A 22778-nucleotide genomic window follows, 5' to 3' on the forward strand; every position below is an offset into this window, starting at 1 on the left:
CAAGACATTTTCATAGCCTTCGGTTCCAAGTCCCAGTTTCTGGATTTTAGTGCCAGGATCACAGCTTTTCCTCTATGGCGTGGGGCCAAGCCTGCCATCACAGACTTTTTTCCTATTCTACAGGGATGAGACAGTAAAAGACAAAATACTCAGCAAACCATAATCCATTACACAAGCATGTCCTGTAACTACTCTTGGAAAAACTGTGTCATTTCCCCCAGTATCAATCAGCAACAGTTATAGGGTATTTAAGAAAAGAACCCAGGTGGGCTTAATGTGGTGACACCGAGCACAATGTAAAGCTTCATCTTTCTCATCGGAACAAGTAACACTGAAAGAATGTGACCACAAATCTTCATTAAGGTGATGTGAGCTTGCTATACCCTTACCTGAAGGAGGAGCTGCATACCTGCACTGAGGAAAAATGGGCAACTCTTTACATATTAACTGATTGTCACTCCTCCTTTCACTCCATGTTTATAATCTAGGTTGTTTGCTTTCTCAGGGGTTAGCAAACTATAGTCTACAAGCCAAATCCAGTCAGCAGCTTGCTATGTAAAATGGTTTATTGGAACACAACTATGCTCATTCATTTACATGTTATCCATGGCGCTTTTGCAATGCAATGAAAGAGTTGAGATGCTGCAACAGAAACTATGTGGCCTAGAAGACCAAAAATATTTACTCTCTGGTCCTTTATGGAAAAACTTGCTGATTCACTGATTTGTGCATTGTTGTTTCCATAAATGAGTTAAGGAAAAATTATAGAAAGTTGTAAATGGATTTCACTGAGAAACTGCCATTTCTAGCCTAGAAAAAGGTGTAAAAAGGATAAGAAGTCATGTCTGTTGTCAGAAATTGTTTAGTGGAATGGAATTTTGCCAATATAACTATAATTTTTTTGAAAAAATGTCAGATGACCCTGTTCCTTTACAAGAACACTAAAGGAGCTGGCTGCAGGGCATGGTGGACCCCACTGCTCAGCATCTCCTCACCCAGAGCTTCCCATTCTTTATCACAAAATAATACACACCAGGAAAACGAGGGTCCAGGCTGGCTGGGTACTGAGATTCTATCATGGGACAATGTTTCCTAGAGTATGAAGGGTATATGAAACCCTTTGAGTTGTTCCCAACTTTTCTGTCCAGGAATTTGTCAGCAAGATTAAAAAGTAGCTATGATCTCCAGAGAGAGGTGGCATTCCCAAGTTGGCAGAATCTTAAACAAACAGCAGGGAGTAGAGGTTCTTGATTTCATACACCTTTTATTTTGTTTGGACTAATTTTGAACATAAGAAATCATTCTAAATGCTCAGCTTATAGCTATTCTAATAGTTCCTCATTATATACCTCCATCCAAATAGAACAAGGATTCTTAACCATTTTGAAAGAGATTTCAACTTAGAAAGCAATACAATAAGAAATGTTATATAGTAAATAAACTTTATTTGTCTGTTCCTCCAAGATGACATTGCCAGTCACAGATTCGTGTACAATACCATTATGTATTGACTATTTACAATTTACAGTAGTATTTTTTCCTCTGAAAAATATAAGTACAAAAGCTAAGTAAACAATGAGGTACTGCCATTTGGGATTTATCATGTGTACATAGCTTAAAGAACTAGTCTTTAACAAATAGTCAACAAATCAATCTAGGTAATAGTCAATTAAATGCTTTAATTATTTTTAAAAATCTGCTGTTTCATCTCAAAATGTATTGCACAAGTCTTTAAAAAAGAAAAAAAATCACTCTAAAAATAAATAAGAAAGACAAGCAATTCTTTAAAGGGAGGAGGGAAAAAATGGAAGAAACATTATTGAGTCCATAAATCAGGTTAAGTTATTCAAAATATCTTTTAAACAACATAAAACTCTTCCGAACAGAAACTGAAAAAAAAAAAAAAAAAACTATCACCATTTCTCTACTGATAAAAATCTATTTAAAAAGCAGTCTGCAATATATCTGTGGGTCAATGTCAGATTTTTCTTAGTCTTCCAGCTGCATGAGGGACGCTGAATGACAGCTTCATTATCAAAGAGGAGCAAATGTGAAAAGTTTCAGAGCAGCAGTTGCCCAAAATCACTCTCCCCATTTCTTCAAGATGAAGATCGGAGCCATGACTGGAAAAGAAAAAGGAAATGATGGTGGATAACAAAGAAAGAAAGAAAGAAAAACCCAGCCTTTTAAGGTCTAATTTTTGGGAGACTTGTTTTTTTAAGTTAAAATAAAACAACATCTAGAGTCTGGGGATTGCAATAAAGAAGTAGAAATATTCTGAAAATTAAATCCCAATGGAATCTTCTAGAAATTAATGTCACTGGAATGATTCAAACTAACTGATATAGTCAGCAATCCTGGAAAACGGTGTTTTCAGATGAAATTTGGAGCTGCAACCTTCCACCACGTAACAAGCTGAAAAGAATCCCAGAGTACCAGACTGATGTGGAAGACTACCTACCACAAAGATGCAGCTCTTCAAACAGAATTTACAAGGGACAAAGAGCTTATCCCTCTCTCTCAGTATGTTGATTTTTGTACATACTGCAATTCTTTCAGCATGATGTACATGGCAGCAAAAAAAAAAAAAAAAAAAGTGTGAAAAGCTAAACTTCATCTGGAATTAATAAACATAATGTATAAAATTTAAGATGCTATGAGAAATGAAGCCAAAATCTTCCTAGGAAAGTTTTTCAGATTCAAATATAAAAAGCCAGTGTCAAATCAAGTATAAGGTTTAAAATGTCATAAAAATAAAGGTTGTGGGGCTGGGGCTGTAGCTCAGTAGCAAAGCACTTGCCTTGCATGCGTGAGACACTCTGGGTTCAATCCTCAGCACCACATAAAAATAAATAAAGATATTGTGTCCATCTACAATTAAAAAATATTAAAAAGATAAAAAAATAAAGGTTGTGGCTCAGTGGTAGAGCACTTGACTAGCTTGTGTGAGGCACTGGGTTTGATTCTCAGCACCATGGTCCAGGGCTGGGGATGTGGCTCAAGCGGTAGCGCACTCGCCTGGCATGTGTGCGGCCTGGGTTGGATCCTCAGCACTACATACAAATAAAGATGTTGTGTCCACCAAAAACTAAAAAAATAAATATTAAAGTTTTCTCTCTCTCTCTCTCTCAAAATAAAATAAAATAAAGATCCATTGATAACAAAATATTTAAAATAAAATAAAATACAATAAATGACCAAGTAAGATTAAGTAATAGATATAAACTTTTCATGTATATTGAACAGAAAGGGGAAGTTTTAAAGTCTTCTCAATTTGGAAATGAACACTATGATCCACTATTCAAGACATACTCTGAATAGTGTGTTATTTAATTCAATAACCTTGTTGGTTCTAGGAACCTAAAGAAGACATGAAAAATATCTTTTGCTGTTATTTAATAATTCCTTTGTCAGTTATTATTTCGAACCCTTAGATAGAGCTATTGTAGGAAACTAAATTCTTGGATGATTCAACAATGTAGTATAATATCAATGTCATAAAATACAAAAGGGCCAAGAGATATTTTCTAGTTCAAAAGAAAACCAGAAGCTGGGCACAGTGATACACGCCTATAATCCAGCTACTCAGGAGGCTTAGGCAGGAGGATCCAAAGTTCCAGACTGGCTTAGGCAACTTAGTGAAACCCTGTGTCAAAATAAAAAATAAAAGGGGATGGTGTTGTGCCTTAGTGGCAAGTGCTCTGGGTTCAATTCCCAGTACCACAATATATGTGTGTGTTTGTGTGTGTGGGGTGTGTATATAAAATAAATAGAATAAAATATATGAGAAAAATATGACAACTAGATGCAATGTACAATCTTTGTGGATCCAGGATTTTTAAAAATTATGAAAGACATTATTTGAGAAACTGGTAATACCATATATAATGGTAATTCATATAGACACTATATGAATATTATATATTAGATAATATTATGTTTCCTGAGTGTGATAATTACATTGTAGTACTAGGGAAACATCTTTCTTCTTAAAGATACATTTTAAAATATTTGTTTATGTTTGCAAGTGTCAAAAAGTAACTATAAAATGTTACAAAGAGGGAAAAACATATATAGGATCAAGAGTCAGAGTACAAAAATTTGACAAAATGATAATAGCTGGCTAATCTAGGTAAAGGGTATATGGGTGTTCATTACACTATTTTTGAAAAATTTAAAATGTTTCAAACTAAAAGTTGAGCAATCAGGTAATCAATAAAATATTATGCAGTATACATTTCCAGTGATAAGTGATAGTATTTAACTTCAATAATATAATAAGTGTGGTACTTATTATACAAAAAAAGAAAATATAAGACTTCATGGATTAGATATAGAATTTACTTTTTAATTCAATATTCATATATTTTAAAAGTAACCTAATGGAACCATGCATTTCACTACTAGCCACCATAATGTAGACAGATAGTTCTAGATATCACTAAGGCAAATTAAATGATATACAATAAAATCAAAAAGGAGATCAAAATATAGTCACAAAGGATTTTTAAGGTTTAAAGTTTTAAAAAAGAAAGGCCATATCTCAGCATTTTAAACCTTGATACTGTTCGGTAAGTACTGGCTGAATCAACAATCACAGCTTTAAATTAATTAAGTGCTATTAACTGGGATCCAACTTACTTGTAATCTGTGAAAATTATGGCAAAGTCAGAGTTAAAGATGTACCCTGTTTAAGGGGGTGTTAAATCAAGTTAATAGCAAGAATAATATGTGAAAATACACAACCAGTGTAACTCCACATCAAGAAAAACCACAAGAATGGGATCCTAATTAGAAAAAGTTAGACTCCATGTATGTATGTTAAAATACACTCTACTATCATGCATACTAAAAAGAACAAATTAAACAAAAGAATAATGTGTGGAAGGGAGGAGAAGGGTTTTAAAGGGAAAAAAAACAGTTAACTTTGTGGAACTAAAATTTTAGATGCTCAGATTTCCCTGCAATAATAATCAGAAACAGCCACATTCAGTTAAAGTGAGCAGCCTTAAGAGTATCTTCAGAACAAATGTGTCATCTTATGTTGAACTGAATGATCCCCAAAAGGAATAAATCTAATTTTATTTTTAATTAACCTTAGTAGTTTTCATTATTTCAAATCTGGCCTTGACTGTAGTTAAGCTTTATAGTATTTTAAATTCTGGATTTGTGAAATATGTCACTTTTATCTAAAAGATTATTTTAAAAAATTTCTTCTTCACAATCTTTATTAATTTTAAAAAACACTGCTGGTGACTATTAATCTATGTATTATTAATCTGTGTAACAGAATTAGCAGAAAATATTTATATTAACACAAAGCATAATCATATGTTCATTAAATGAAAGTAAAAGAATTTCAGCAAAATGGTTAGTACCATGCAATACATTTGATTTACACAAAAGACACAAGACATTTTATTCTCCACTCACCACATGCTAACTAAGCACAGACTGATGGTTTACTCAGAAGATACCACTGCGAGGTGAAGTAAACTACAAAGCCAGGAAGAAAAAAAAGCTTATTGGGTTAGTTTTAAGACTTAGTAGAACACATAGCTTATATGTGAATATGCAGTTTACAGGATTAAATAGACTGTACTTAAATTTTTCTCAAATCTCCCCAAATCAAGATATTCAGGCAACATATAAGGAATGTGTAATACTCCCCATACTAAAAATAATATTATGTAGTTCAGATTTTATTTGCAACTTTCATTTAAAAATTTAAACAACATAATGAAAGGTGCACTTGATACTTTAAGTACATATTTAACCACTATATAAATTAGGGAGTGATTATTTCATTATAAAAGGGTTTTAACAATAACTCCATTAAAGTATACATTAAAATTTGATTTATATAATCTTAGTTTATTCTCAAAAGTACCTGGCAACATGCTGATGAGTTTATAGCACAGTATGTATGTATGTGTGTGTGTATGTATATATGTGTGTGTATATATATATATATAAAATTTTCATTCCTAAAATTGTCAATTTCATCACTAAATTACTCTTATAATTCAACAGAAAAGAAGAAGAACAGTTTCAAGAATGATGACCCATGCTAAAATTTCAATTTAAAGGAACTCAAATATAGTTTTTTACCACAGCAAACTAAAAGATTCTATGTCCTATTTTTGAATGGCCATAATCCAAAAATCATTAATTAGTGGTTTGCTTTAAAAATGGCAACACCAAAAACAAAGACTGTTTATAAAAGCTGCATATTACCAACTTGGGAAGTATCATTTTAATTATATTTTACATTTAATGTGAAGTTAGTAGAAAGCAGCAAAATCAAAACACAAACTCGAAAATAATGTTTTGCAACACAGACAACAAATAAGATTAATATCCTATAGGAAAACTTGCAGAAGTACGCAGAATATATGTAGGATATTCCCTGTGTCTAAAAACAACCTAAGTGAATTAAGAAACCAGTGAACTAAACTGTAGGATGGCTATATGTTATATAGAATCTATATAATCATAGAATCAGCCATTAAAAAAGAATGAGGTAGATTAATTTGTAATGAGCTGAGATAATAAAATGACATATTAAGTGAAAAAAATCAAGTTGTTGTACACTCATTTTTATAAGGTAAGTGATAAAGGAATAATTGTAAGGTTTAGGGAAAAAATGGAGCTATTCACATCATTAGCAGAGATGATCTTGGCATGGTGGAAAGTATGTAGGTGTAGGTTGAACATCATGAAGGACTCTATGTTTCTGAATTCTTCACAATTTCTTTTTTCGTAATGATCCCATTGTACCGTATCCAACATCACAGTCAAAAGCACATTCACAATAATAAATCTGTATTTATAAATATGGATTCCACATGTAGTATTTTTCACTATAAGCCTTTTTTTTTTCTTTCCAAATCCACTTTGATGCATCTTCTTATACACAAAGGGAAAGGTAAACCTCATGCTGGCATGAAAAACCTTTGTACCTAAAAAATGCTGAAAAATCTTGATGATTTTATTAATTTAGGGGAGACTTTAAAAATTTAAAATAAAGAGAGAAAAGTATGACACAGTATAAGATGGGTCTAGAACAGGAACTAATCAAGAACTAGACACAAGGGCTGGGGATGTGGTTCAGTTGTAGATTGCTTGCTATGCGTGCTCAAGACCCTGGCTTTGACCCCCAGCACTGCAAAACAAAACAAAAACTAGATAAAACATGAAGGATCAGTGTAAAAGCAAAGCAGAAATAATCAACAGATCAACTGTAAAAAATGAATAGAGGGGATGGGTAATGAAAACAAATCCTTGTTCATTTAAGAACAAAAACATTTTAATGGAATCATCAAGAAAATAGATATATAGATTTCTGTGTCATCAAGTTTTACTAGCACTCTAAGGAGAAAAATGTATTCCTAGAGAAACTTTTAAAGAGAGGTTTCTTTATAAGAAAGAATGTGTGACGCACTGGGTTCGAGTCTCAGGACCGCATATAAACTAATGCACCACTAAGGAGAAGATGATTGCTTGCTTTAGTGAGGGGAAAGAAGAGAAAAGCAGCACTGGGGTCATGAAATAGATTAAGAGATTGGGGGGAGGCTACAGAGAGCTCTGCAAAAAAAAAAAAAAAAAAAAAAAAAGGATGCGGAAAGAGACCTAGGAGCCAGACACAAACTTCACAAGCTTCAGGTTCTACCGAAAGTGGTAACATTCTTACCGAATTACTAGCCCAAGGCAGAAAGAAATTAAGCATGGGGAATTTTACATAATTTATGAAGTATGTGTTTGTTTCATTCTTCAATCACAGATGATTTCACAGCTTTTAAAGATGTCTGTCTACCTTTCCCTTGTAAGATAACAAAATCTCAAAAATGCTTAAATTCTTTTATCTAGAATTAGTGTATATGGAAATCATTGAAATAAAGAAGTGTAATCTATAAAATATCTCTCATCACAATATAATTTGATTTGAAAAAAAGTTATTACACGATATACCAAAACAAATGCCTTTTCCATCCTTTCCATAAATAGCTCAAGTTCTGGAAATCCTACATAGCACAAATGGGCACCAACCTCAAATATAGAAGACTTCTCTTTCACTTGAAGTCACACATTCACATTTCCCTTGGTTAAACTTTCTTAATGTAAATTCATTCTCACTTTTCAGACTATGGCAAAATCAAGCTTTAGAATTTTTAAATTTCTCTTATCAACTCAAAGTCTTTATAAATGAAACAATATAAGCAAATGAGATAAAGTCACTGCCTATCTATAGTCTATTTTTAAAGCTTACCATTAATCGAGCATCTTCTCTTTCCAAAATTTTCTGAGTCTGATCATCGGGGAACTTCAATACAGTGGTTATAACTTTTGCCATGGTCTACAAGAAAAATGAGAGGTCATTACTAATGGACAGTGAAGCAGAAGGAGTCTCAACCCATTCTGACATGTTCTGCTAGTGGGATTCTTAGTGCTCTCAATGGAAGCCACGAACAAAGAAGTATGATGTGAAGGTATTAGTCAAGAAGCCAATATTAAATTTTTATTTAAAAGGACTGCTTACAATGTCTGAGTTTATTTTAAGATGTATATCCAATAGCATGAAGCTGTATAAAGATCTAATGCTCTTGGCCCTTTGTCTTATTAAGATGAAACTTTATTACTCATTTATTTAAAAAGGCTTTTTATTTGCAGGAATCTATAAAATGATGTATTGCCAAAGCATATGCTCTAAATAATCAGAATTAGATGGCCCCAAGTTCAGCTTTCACTAAATCACATCATATATCTCATAAACATGGGCTACTGCATGAACATGAACATGCTTAGTAGGTACTTTTCAAGACATGCAGCACATCAGCCTAATAGAATTACAGATTACATTTTAAATAAACACGAGATGTTCTGTCTGGTAGAAAACATGATGAATTCAAAACATTACACATGGTGGCTTGCAAAAACAAGATCATAAATTGTGCAGATCTAAATAAATATACCGTAAATCAGAATGTCACCCATAAGCTCCTGGAAAATTCGCCTCAAAGGTTGAAACTCCCTATTTTGTATCAAGATGAGATGTTTTGAGGGAGACAGAGAGGAAAGAAGATACCACTTATGAAATAAGTAGGATAACAAATTCAGTGCTTACATACAAAGTCAAGTGGCAGTGCTCTCCTGAGGATTCCTACAGTAGGTGGGAAGAGAGCCCAGAAAACTGACTATTCTTTGTTCATAGTTACAGAGACTCTGTGTGTGGGGTGGGGCCTTGGTTATGGGAAAGGTCATTAAGAAAAAGATGGCACAATACAGTTAACCAAAAGTTTTCGGAAATCACATCATTAGAAAAATAGTATAATTATTTCAAGAAAGGAAAGAAACTAAACCATTGTTTAAAAAATTCCTATTATGTACTAAGCCTAATCAAGACACTTTACATATTTCTAATATTCATTTAAACTAACAGATTACTAATACTGTTCCTCCACCACAAAAATTCACATATAACAAGATTTTAGTTTGTTCTCTTCCTCCTTGTATCTTTGCCTTTACCATTCTGATTGACAGAACAAATGAAAGAAAATGCCATTTAAAATATTATTTAAAACAACTTAGTTCCTGGAGAATTCAAAGACATTTTATAAAACCCCTCATTTAAACTGTATTAACTAGAGCTGGGGTTGTAGCTCAGCGGTAGAGCGCTTGCCTAGCATGTGTGACGCACTGGGTTTGAGTCTCAGCACCGCATATAAATAAAGGTCCTTCTACATCTTAAAAAAAAAAAAAAAAAGTATTAAACAGGGGCTGGGCTTGTGGCTAAGTGGTAGAGCACTTGCCTAGCATCTGTGAGGCACTGGGTTCGATCCTCAGCTCTACATAAAAATAAAATAAAGGCATTGTGTCCATCTACAACCAAAAAAATATTAAAAAAACTGTATTAACTACACAGAACACAATGTTGTATGTTAACCTAAAGTCTGAATATCAACTACATATGTGGCATGAAATGGCAAGAAAAATAGGAAGAAGTAATCATTTCAGTATTTTTTTTTTTTTATTAACACTCTGAAGCAACTTACTGCATACTATCTGTGAGGATCATTTTTAGGAAGTACCAAAAAAAAAAAAAAAACCCAAAATGTAAGCATTCACAGTTATAGGGGCCATTTCTCTAATTTCAATACCATATTAAGCTCAAAATACCAAAAAGTTCACTTATGTTCATTATGAGAACCATACACATTTGTGCATGAGCATGTTTGGGGGAAAAAAAAAACATAAAAGAATTGTGGTAGTTGTCTTTTCACATTTATAGACAACATTAAATGGTAAACCTACCTCTAAATTCATCAGCAATTCAGAATCTGCTGCTGATATGCACCATACCCAGTAAAGCCCTAAAGCTTGCCAGAAAACACTTTACCCAAGAAGCCCAGGCTCTTTGCCACACCTTGGGAAAGAAATCAGACTGTCTCTTCATATCCTCAGGCCCTGGGAAGGGAAAGTTCATATGCACCACCTGATTTAGGAATGGCCTCTCCTGCCAGTCTTTCCATAGGAAGAGGCTTCTTCAATAAAAGTTAGGATGAGAAATACCTTTTAGGCTAAATTTCAGTATCAACAATAGTGTGGAGGATCAAAATCTAAGAAAAAGAAAGTAGAAGAAGAGAAGAAAGGAGGGCTTACTTAACCTCATACGATAAGAATGTGTGTACTATATAGTCTTCTTTAAAACATCAACTGCCTGATAAAGAACTTTGTGTGCAAAAGTAGATGAAGAAATAAGTGAGATGATACACAGAGCCTGCTAGAAAAGAAAAAACTGCAGATGGTCATCAAATACAAAGATTTCAACATTCTCTGGTTCATTCTAAATCACATCCTGGTCTCCATTTCAAATTCTTTGTTAATGCATAGAAATTAAGCAAACAGCAAAAGATGTGTCTAAATAACTCTGATCTTGTCACCCCCTGCTTATACATTTCAGGGATAACCTCTCTACCATACTTTCAGGTAAAACTCCAAAAATATTCAAGTCCCTCCACATTCTGTAGCCTTGTGGAAGCACTTTCACTTCTCAAGAGTTTTGGTTGCACTAGACTTTGTCATTCCAGAAAGTCATATACCATTTCTTGCCTTAGACCTGCCTGGGCTGCCTCTACTGACTGGGCTCATCTATCAAAATTTAACTCTATACCACCTGCTCCATGATATCCTCAGCAACCCTTCTACAAGAAAATATGAGGACTCTGTACCTCTCTTGTAGCCCTTACTACATTCTACATCACAATATGGTTAATTGAGAATAGCTCCATTTCTTACTATATAGCAAACTCCTTAAAAGTTAGGGATGTTGTTAAATTCATTTTATTATCCATCACAGTGCTAAATAAAGGGCTACATGTAGTTAAGTGCCCAAGGAATGTGTAGTAAATTAAACCTGTTACCAATTCTCCATATTTAGCTATGAAATGTGATGGTACAATGATAGACTACTTCTCCATTTTTAGTAGCCAATAAAGTACCATGAATGAAGATAAAGACAAAGCAAGCACTATTTCTCAGCATGCACTCCTAGACAGGCTTAAGATGAGACTGCTTGTGCCAGAGGGACATCCCTTTCAACTATCTCCCAAGTCACACCCTAAACTGAACTGCAAGGCCAAGAAAACAGGCCTAGACTTGTTTAAAAATTGTTTTGCTTGTGCTGGGTCTTTCTTCAGAGGCTCAAACTCTATAGAGATCTCCAGAAAAACTAGGTTGATGCAGCCAGTCTCTCTCTAACATAGATCAAGGAAAGATTAAATTATTTACTTAGCAACAACATTTGCATTGGAGCGTTAGATTCACTAGTAAATCAGGGTAGCTAAAGTTCTGAGAGCCATTTTATTATTACTATTTTTTTAAAGATATGCCTCTCTTCCCTATTAGGCAACATGAAGTAACGTCACCAACCTCAAATACAGACTGCTGTTTTATGGACACAATAAGAGAAAGTGATATCTCATTAGTTTCATTTTAAAAAGACAAGCAGAAAATCAGTTTTAGCTGTCCTTGAAAAATAATAAAAGTCCTTAAGAAAAAAAAATGACACAAAAAAGATATATTAATATATCACTTTCCTATGACACATGTTCAAAATCATATTAGGCATTACTTTAATTTGAAAACTATTTGATATAATGAAATGCAATTATATAGATAGGAAGGATTAAAATAACTTCCAGCAGCCCTGTAACTCCTCGTGTTGAATCTCCAATTCATAAATTCAGACTATTTTTAAAGATTATTTTCTATGACTTTTCTTTTTAAATTTTAAATATATTTGCCAAATCAATGCCTGAACTGGCTTAGTATCCTATGACTCAGCAACTCCCACAAAGCCAGACATTAACACTGAGTGCTTCCAAGGATAGGAAACTCATTATTCCATTCTCAGCCAAGATACATAGATAATGTAAAGTTCCATAAAGGTAAATGAAGAGTTCCAACAATGTCCAAAACAGAATCTGCTTAAAATGAAAAATAGTATTTGAGGAAAGGCTCATGAATTTCCCTATTCTATTTACGATATAGTTACCAAATGTCCAATACAAGGCTGTTTTTAAAACAGTGGAGAAGATAAAAGTAAGCATAAGGCAAGACTCTATACTTGAGGATTTTACAATAAATTTAACATTTAAAAAACAAATTAGCCAAGTATTATTATTTACATGATGTAGCAATTTTAAATGATTAATATTCCACATGTTCAGAAGTGATTTTCGTATAGTAACTAAAGTAAACAATCTTCCTAAGAAGTCACTGCTAATTATGACCATTTCCAAATTTACCAACACCATCCTAAAGTCTCCTTGAAAATAAAAATTTTTCTCCTAATTTTAAGATCTGAAGAAAAAAAGCCACAAGCTTCACAAATTATTAAGTGAAATTTTAATTTTTAGTATTTAGCATCATTCCATAGCACTTTAAAAATTAATTTTTATAAATGTAACAAATATAAGCAAGATCTATCAATTCACTTTTGTTTACGAAGAGCAGTAACATAATTAGCTATTGCTCATAATTAGCATGCATAGTCTAATAGTAAATATATGGTTATGTGTGCTAAAAGTGAAACGTATTGTCTTTTAGGTTGAGGCTTATATACCAAATCACCAGACATGATTTATACCTTAGTCTCCCGACCCATCATATATTCAAAAAGCACTTTTCGCAGATACTCAAACTCAGTAGGTTCTCCCAAGAGCGAGACATCCGTATGGTACAAATTGCTACCTGTCAAATAAAAGACAGTTCAAATTGTAAAATCAAAACAGGATAAACTACTTGCTACATAGAAAATAGACACATTAAAAAACAATTAATTGTACAAAGAGAGACACTGAGTTTAAATTAATTGTACTGTATACACGTGAACACACTAAACATTCTAACTGTTATGTTGAAAGAGAAAACAAGAATTATAACAATTCTAATTCTCCTATCTTTTTCTCCTCCTCCTGCTACTATTTAAAAAGACAATATAGCTAGTACAAAAGTTTCATAACATTGGTACTTCTCTTCTAAATATTATGTGGTTGGCTTCAGATGTTCTACAATAACTGAAATTAACATTTTTATTTTACAAAGGATTTAGTATCTCAGAACATTTCTCTAGTTTTTTTTTTTTTTTTTTTTTTTTTACTATTCCAATCTGAAAGCACTTAGTTTAAGTTTTCAAAACTATTTTGAAACATGGGATAGATAATCTGAAAGTGCATATAATATTAATGCCATTACAGTTTGAAATATATTGATTTGACATCTTAAAAAGACTTAAAAAAATCTGTTAATCAAACTCTCCTTCAATCTAAAAATAAAGCACATAAGTCACACACTGACAATTTTTTTTTAAAAAAATTTCTTTTTTAGATGTTGATGAACCTTTATTTTATTCATTTATTTATATGCAGTGCTGAGAATTGAACCCAGTGCCTCACACATGCTAGGTAAGCACTCTACCACTGAGCCCACAACCCCAGCCCACACACTGACAAATTTTAATCTGAATAAATTAATCTATGCATCAGGCATATACTTGTGCCTATTTCTAGCAATATGGTACAACAGATAATCCCTCTGTTACCAAGAAACATCTAGATATTACATAAAAACATTCTAAAAGCATAAAAAAAAATCCCTAAAGGGGTAAGGGACCAGAGGAAAATGAAACTACAGAAGTAATAGCAAGGCAGACAGGAATCTGGGGATGCCTAGGGGTAAAAAAAAAAAAAAAAAAAAAGTCCACATTGCAGTTTTGTAAGAAATAGAAGACCAGCTTAGGGTCCTTGCAATACAGACTCTGATATAAAACAGGGAACTCTGCCTGAAAGGCAACTTATTAGGAAACCTGTCCTTTCCTCTGCTTGAAGTAGAGGGGAAAAAGTAGCTCCTCTGAGAATGTGTAACCAGGAACTTACTCTTAGAATATAGGACTCAAAGTTAAAATATGTTTTTCAGGCAAGGAATTCTAAAACTAAAAAAAACACATTTGTTTAAGACTGGTTTTGCCCAATATCTAACAGAAGCAAATGGAAATTCTTTCTGACAAAATCCTTAATCAAACAGTTCACACTCAAATGAGTTCTCAATATAGAAAGAAAAAAAAAAAATCATCACATCACAGGAGGTAAGCCCCCATGAGCAAAAGTTTGCAGAAAAAATAAACAACAGATATATAACCCAGAAAGATCCTGATAATGAAACTGTCACATACAAATTATAAATTCACTGCTTGAAATGTTTAAAGAATAAAAGACAGTTTTTGTTATGGTTTGGATCTGGAATGTCCCCCAAAGGCTCATGGTTTTGAAGGCTTGATGTCCCCCAATTAAGAGATGGAGATTTGGGGAAGTGATTGGATCATAAGGGCTCTGACCTTATTTACTGATAGAGATTCATAATTTGATCGCATTATTGAGAGGTGATGGAAACTTTAAGAGGTGGGCCTAGTTGAAGGAAGTAAGTCAAAAGGGGATCTTTGAAGGGTGTACCTTGTCCCCACACACTCTTCCTTTCTCACTCTGCTTCTCCACTGCAATGAAGTGAGTAGTAGCTTTTGCTCCACCAAGCCCTCCCACTATGATGTACTGCTTTACCACAGCCCAGAAACAATGGAGCCAGCCACTGAAACTTCTAAAACAATGAGCCAAAATACATCTTTCCTCTTTTGTTTTTCTCAGGTATTTTCTCATAGAGGTGGAAAGCTAACACAGTACTGAAGAAGTAAAACTATTTGTAAATGACATGATTTTATATAGAGAGAATTCTTAGGAATCCACTAAAAAACTATGAGACTAACAGGTAAGTTCAATACTACTGCAAGATACAAGATTAATAAATAAAGTTCAACTGCATTTCTATACATCTGCAAAGAACAATCTGCAAATAAAGTTTTAAAACATTTTTAATTACAATAGAATCAGGAAAAATAAAATTCTTAGCAATAAATTTAGACAAATATAAAACTTACACTCTGAAACTACAAATGCTTAAAGAAATATAAAAGATCTAAATAAGTGGAAAGACATCTCACATTCATGGATTAGAAGAAAATACCTCTAAAATGGCAAGTTCCATACATGACTGAACACAATCCCCATCAAAATGCCACCTGGCTTCTTTGCATAAATTGACAAGTTAATCTCAAGACTGATATGGATATTCAAGAGACCCAGAACAGTCAAAACAATATTGAAAAAGAACCAAATTGGAGGACTCATTGTTGGCAATCTTGAAACTCAATACAAAGCAACAGTATCAAGACAGTGTGATACTAACAAAGAGATACATTATTAATACCTAGTATATCTATGTATTCTCTCTCCCCTCACCCCCTTTTATTCTCCAAGTGGTAGAATCCAGAGTCCAGAAATAAACATATATACATACAACTGACTTTAACAACATTGCCAAGATAATTTAAAAAGGAAACGAATAGGATTTTTTTCTTTTCTTTCTTTCTTTTTTTTTTGGTACCGGGGATTGAACTCAGGGGCATTCAACCACGGAGCCACATCCTCATCCCTATTTTGTATTTTAATTAGAGACAGATCTGAGTTGCTTAGCACCTTGCCATTGATGAGGCTGGCTTTGGACACATGATCCTCCTGCCTCGGTCTCCCTAGCCACTGGGATTATAGGTGTGTGCCACCATGCCCAGCAAGAACAGGATTTTAAACAGCACTGGACAACTGAATATCCATATACCCACAGAAAATAAAGTTAAATCCCTTCTTCACACCATATGCAAAAATCAATTCAAAATGGATCAAAGATAAAAATGGAGAAGTTGAAACTATAAAACTCTGAAGAAAACATAGGAGTAAATCTTCATGACCTTGGATTAGGCAATGGTTACTTAGATATTAACACTTCAAGCAGTCAGCAACAAAAACAGATAAAATTAACTTTATCAATATCAAAAACCATCAAGAATGTGAAAAGAAAACTCACAGAATATGAGAAAATATTTGTAAATCATTTATCTAATGAGAGACTTATATCTAAAGAGCTCATGCAACTCAATAAAAAAAGATAACCCAATTTAAAAATAACCAAAGGAGATATACAAATGGCTAGTAGGTACAAAAAAAATGCTTACTATCAACAGCCATCAGGGAACTACAAACCAACATTACAGGACACTACTTAATACCGATTGGGATTAGAAAAAGACAACAATAAGTGCTAGCAAGAATGCAGATAAATTGAAACCCCCATATATTCCTGATAGGATTTTTGGAATATGGTATAGTCACTGTGGAAATCAGTCTGAAGTTGGTGATAAAGTTAAACATAGAGTTACCATAAGATCTAGCAATCTCACTCCAAGGTATACATTAAAGAAATATGAAAACATACATTCACCCAAAAACATGTACACCAGTGTTCAAAGCAGCATTATTTATAATAGTCCCAAAGTGGAAATAATCAAAATGTTCATTAACTCAACTGATGAATGGATGAATAAAATGTGGTATCCATACAATGGAATATCAATCATCAACAAAACAAAAAAGTACTGATTCATGCTATAACATGGATGAACCTCAAAAACATTTTACTAAGTGAAAGAAGGCAGTCATAGATAATCACAAATCATATGATTCCATTTATATGAAATGTCTAGGACATGCAAAATCTAGAGACTACAATGTAGATTAGTTTTTCTCTGGTTGGAGGGAATGGACAGAATGAAGGAAGATTAATAAAAGTTATGAAATATCTTTTTGGAGTGCAAATATAAAAGTTCCAAATCTGAATGTAAATAATATAAAATGAAATCTAATAGCATGAGAATTAAAATATAGAATGAAAGGAAATCTCTGAAGAGATAATCACTGTGAATTTCCCAGAACTAATAAACATTAGAATCCACAAATTTAGAAAGTACAATGTATACCAAGCAGAAAAAGTTAATCTATACCTACACAAACTATATTGAAATTGAAAACATTAATGAAGAGAACATCTTAAAAGCAATCAGAGAATAAAAATTAGCAACTGGAGTCGAATGATCAGAAAAACGTACAACCAGCATTTCAACAATAAAATCCAAAAGACCATAAAATAATAATTTCAAATTGTTAAGAAAAAAATCATTCTCAACCTAGAATTCTATGCCTAACAAAGTTAACTTTCAGAAAAGAGAAACTGACCAGCATGGTGGCACATGCCTATAATCCCAGCAGCTTGGGAGGCTGAGGTAGTAGGATCTTGAGTACAAAGCCAGCCTGAGCAAAAGAAAGGTGCTAAGCAACTCAGTGAGACCCTGCCTCTAAATAAAATACGAAATAGGGCTGGGAATGTGGCTCAGTGGTCGAGTGCCCCTGAGTTCAATCCCCAGTAGCCCTCCAACCCCACCAACCCCGCCCCCCCCCCAAAAAAAAAGCAGAGAGAGAGAAACTCCATTTTTTAAATGCTGTCACCATAAAGAAAAAAAAAAGCTAGGTGAGGTCATGCACATTAATGAGCTCAATTTAGCCATTCTAAATTGAATAAGTATTTTGAAATGTCATGCTGCAAACAAAAAATACATACAATTTTTATTTGTCAATTAAAAATAAAAATGAGAAAAAATAATATAGATTAGTAAAGACAAAAACTTTTAAAACCATCTATAAATCTACCAATAAGAGATAATCATGGATTACATGACCTGAAACATCATTCTTACCTTTGCAAGGTGTTCCCACAGTTGCTGCATATAGGTTATTTTCATATTTCTTTAAACGGTCTTCTAAATTATTAATCTAAAAATAACAAACATTCAAATCATATCATAAGATTTGCACAGAAACCAAATGTAAGAAAAATATGATTACTGTAGCCACTAGGTTTTTTTTTAATGCTGAAGACAAAGTATAGGTAAGTAAAATTAATTTATTAGATTTAAACCAAAAGACAACAAAAGAAAAAAAAATAGAAAGCTGTGCCTCAAAGGACAGTATTAGGGGTTGGGGCTGTGGCTCAGTGGTAGAGCGCTTGCCTAGCATATATGAGACACTGAGTTCAACCCTCAGCACCACATAAAAATAAAGAAATAAAATAAAGATTGTGTCCATCTACACTAAAAATTCTTTAAAAAAAAAAGTAAAAAAGACTACCTACAGAATAGGAGAAAATACTTAGAAATAATATATCTGATAAAGAATTTGTATCCAGAATATATAAAGAGCACTTATAATTCAACAATAAAAAGAAACAACCCAACTAAAAAACATGGGCAAAGAACGTTAATAAAAATGGCCAATAAGCAGAGGAAAAGATGCTTAACATCATTTAGTCATTAGAGAAATACAAATTAAAACCACAATTATATTCTACTTCATAAAGACTCAGATGGCTATAATCAAAAAAACTTAGTAAGGATGTAGCAAAATTGAAAGTCCTTACACATTGTTGATATAATGAAAAATGGTGCTGCTGCTATGGAAATATTTTGGCAGTTTCTCAAAAAATAAAAGAATTATCGTATAACACAGAAATTCCATTCCTGGGTATACATATACCCAAAAGAATTAGAAACAGATTTCAAACAAAAACCGTGTACACAAATGTTAGAGACAGCACTATTTGCTATAGCAAAAAGGTAGAACTACCCAAATGTCTAACAATTGAAGAATGGATAAACAAAATATGGTATATCCATACAATGGGATATTATTTAGACAAAAGGAGGAATAAAGTACTAAAATATGTTAAACATAGAGATGAATCTTGAAAGCATTACGCTAAGTGAAAGCCAAACATAAAAGGTCATGTATTGTATGATTCCATTATATAAATACCCAGCACAGGGAAACTCATAGAGATGAAAAGCAGATTAGTGGTTGCCAAGGGGTTGAGGAAGGAGGTAACAGTGAGTGACTGTTTAATGGGTGTGAGATTTCTTTTCAGGGTGATGAAATGTTATAGAACTAGATATAGTGAATGTGAATAGTGACTGATATTTATGAATAAACTAAATGTCAATTAATCATATACTTATTAATCATATTATTAAAATGGAAAATTCTATATGTATTTTACCACAATAAAATCACAAGTATAAAAACTTTGTGCCATAACAGTTTTGAAGATTTAAGGATACTAAAAGAAGAGAATTTTAAAGCACTAATCTTAAGAATTAAGGAAAGGACTGGGATTATAGCTCAGTGGTAGAGCATTTGACTACCACGTGTGAAGCACTGGGTTCTATCCTCTGTACCACATTAAAATAAATAAATAAAATAAAGGTATTATGTCCATCTACAACTAAAAAAATAAAAAATAATAAAATTAAGGGAAAAGTTAAAGTCCTGAAGAAGTATGGGGGGAAATGTAATAGTTGAACAATGTACCTGTTGTTATGAGTTTAAAAATATGAAAAATTTGAAACATATTCAAATAAAGAAAGTATAGAACAATTAAAGACCATAAACCCATTTATCACCCAATTTCAACAATTATCAAGATTTGTCTGGGGCTAGGGATGAGTGCTTGCCTAGTATGCATGAAGCCCTGGGTTTGATCTCCAACACTGCTAAAATAAAAAACAAAAAAAGATTTTTGTTTGTGTATATTTTAAGAGAACTGGTAAATACCTGGAAATTTAGCCTTCAAACTTAGCCTATTGACTTGAGCCACTATTGATCCAAAGTTTGGAAAAAGCCTTCACCAAGGATCAAGTTACATACACAAATGTGTATATGTGCTTGTGTTGCATGTCTGGGATTATACCCACACATATTTAAACTGCAGTACATATATTGTCTTTGGATAATAGGTGGACAAATCTTATTAAATTAGAACAATTTATTTAACCACTATGAGAAAGCACCAAAGATGATGTCAACATATTTTCCCCTGATAAACCAAAAAAAAAAAAAAAAAGTTCTTTTTAGAACTTAAGTTATTAAGTTGTGTTATACAAACACAAATTGTTACCCAAAATGTTAAACACTAGAAATAATAGGATATAAATTATTTTGTTTAAATATATGTGATCATGAATTTATAGCGATAACCTCTAGCACCTCTGGACTTGGAAATAAATTTCCCATGTAAAAAGAATATCAAAGTCAATTATTAGATCAGTTGTTTTTGTAAAATCAGTTAAAAGAGATCCAAGTCCATATTAACATACATTAAGTTAGTTAAAAATAAACAGCACTGATTAGCCTGTACCTGTTCTCTGAACTCTTGCTCTTTCAACTTTGAATCACTGATTAAAGAAGTCTTCTGTGCTAGCTGAGTCTGAAAGAACAAAAAACAGATCTGAACTGTATATGGGTTTCATCAATGTCTGGGACACATTTCTTTACTCCTCGAGAAAATCTTCCTCATTAAAACATTTTTTTTTGTTTTAGTTTATTTAAAAAAAAAAGCATTCCTAAAATGCATTCTTTAAATTCACTGAACAATTAATCTTACCTGTAGTGCCATAATTATTACCTGAAAAAGGCAAAGAAAAAATAATGAGTGAATGCAATAAAATCTGCAAGTAATAAAACAGAGCAATATGAAATTACAGGGAAATAAGTCAGTATTACAGTATTAAGGGAGTGGTCAGATTTGAGATAAGGCACTTTAAATATTTGCTTTCAAACCTGGCTTATTTTGCTATTTAAACTATCTACCCACAAACATAGGTGAATACAAAGAAAAAGACTACAATCACCAAACTTCTAACAATGATTACTACATAAGGAAGGTGCCCCCGCCCATACAGGCTTCATGTTGTATACTTTTGCATTACGTGACTCTTTCCACAATAAGAATATGTTTGTTGGGCTGGGGTTGTGGCTCAGTGACAGAGTGCTTGCTTCGCATGTGTGAGGCACTGGGTTCAATCCTCAGCACCACATAAAAATAAATAAATAAATGATTAAATAAAAACATTGTGTCCATCTACAACTTAAAAAAAATTAAAAACAAATGTTTGCTTATTATTTGTAAAATTTCTTTATTAACATCTATTTGGAGCACACAGGGAAATTGCTGAATTACTGTGTTTTGGAACTCACTCTTTTTTTCTTTTTTTTGGTACCAGGGATTGATCTCGGGAGCACTCAACCACTGAGCCATATCATCAGCCCTCTTTTGTATTTTATTTAGAGGCAGGTTCTCATTGAATTGCTTAGCCTCTTACTTTTTGCTGAGGCTGGCTGTGAACTCCTGATGCTCCTGTCTCAGCCTCCCAAATTGTTGGGATTACAGGCATGAGTTACTACACACGGCAGGAACCCACTCTTTACTATGATCACAAAGTATTTTTCCTGGAACTCAACATGTGTGTATAAATCAAAATATCTAGAAGCTCGGTATGGTAGTGTGTACCTGTAGACCCAGCTACTCTGGAGGCTGAGGGGAGGATCACTTGAGCTCCTGCTTGTTCCAGACCAGCCTGGGCAACACAGCAGGACTCCATCTCGAAAAATAATGATGCCTAGTAGATTTTTAAATTCCCACCACAGTGTGAACCTGGACATTTTATTCAACCTCTTTGATTCTTTTACTGTCTGTAAAAGGAGACAAGAATCTCTTGAAAGGTTTGTTAGAATTAAACGAGATGCTATGTATGTAGGTCAAGTCATGGAAATGATAATGTTTTAAAAAAACACACTTGAATTCCTCTCACATTATCATTGCCAGAATTTTCCTCCTGTTGAAGCTTTTGCTGATATTTCTTCTGTAGTTCCTCAAGCTGAGTTTGCAAGTCCATTACTTTGGCAGTCATTTCTTCTTCACGAGCCTTTAGAATAAAAAATAGTAATAATGTGGTAGAGAGGCAGCATGGTGTAGAGAAAACTTAGCTCTGCAGGAGAAATAAACAAGTTTTTGAGACATACAGTACTATTTGTAATTAATTAGTATGATCTAAACAGTTTCCTCCATGCCCTTCTTTGAGCTCCAAGCCCTTTCCAATGCTGCTGCTCACTATTCCCAGGATGACATTTCTTACACCCTCACTCCATTATCCTCACCAAATAAAGCTCATCAAACTGTTTCTTTGCCCTGAAAATACAATTTTTGAAGGTTTGAAGCATGAGATTATAACAGTGTGTTGTAACAACTATAATGCCTTTTCCATATTGGGATCTGACTTTCAGAAAACATTCAAAGAAATAAAGTAACTTGTATAACTAATTAGAACAAATTTTAAAGTTTTTTTTAATTAAAAACTAAAATAAAGTAGCTATTTTTATACATAGCACTGTCCATCCAGCTGGCAACTTAACTGATCTAAAGAAGTTGTGGGGGAAAAAAATAAAATAAAG

The 22778-nt window shown here is 33.1% G+C and overlaps 1 protein-coding gene across 6 annotated transcripts in view; it reads right to left on the reverse strand.

The window, feature by feature from the left end:
* Positions 1-1423: 1423 nt before the first annotated feature.
* Positions 1424-22778, reverse strand: part of GOLGA4 (golgin A4) — a 97475-nt gene continuing 76120 nt past the window's right edge. For 3 of the 6 annotated variants that reach the window (XM_081283842.1, XM_081283843.1, XM_081283839.1), the window contains 7 exons: positions 22139-22252; positions 20686-20775; positions 18194-18269; positions 13148-13251; positions 8270-8356; positions 5434-5496; positions 1424-2123 (listed from right to left, as the gene is read on the reverse strand). In XM_081283842.1, the coding sequence (XP_081139968.1) occupies positions 5467-5496; positions 8270-8356; positions 13148-13251; positions 18194-18269; positions 20686-20775; positions 22139-22252 (501 nt within the window). In that variant the 3' untranslated portion in view covers positions 1424-2123; positions 5434-5466. Of the gene's footprint in view, positions 2124-5433; positions 5497-8269; positions 8357-13147; positions 13252-18193; positions 18270-20685; positions 20776-20931; positions 20953-22138; positions 22253-22778 lie in introns of all 6 variants that reach the window. The other 3 variants (XM_081283844.1, XM_081283841.1, XM_081283840.1) reach the window with 2 other exon arrangements.

This window comes from Spermophilus citellus, assembly GCF_964194105.1.
Source record: "Spermophilus citellus genome assembly, chromosome: 3".
NCBI classification, from domain to species: domain Eukaryota; kingdom Metazoa; phylum Chordata; class Mammalia; order Rodentia; family Sciuridae; genus Spermophilus; species Spermophilus citellus.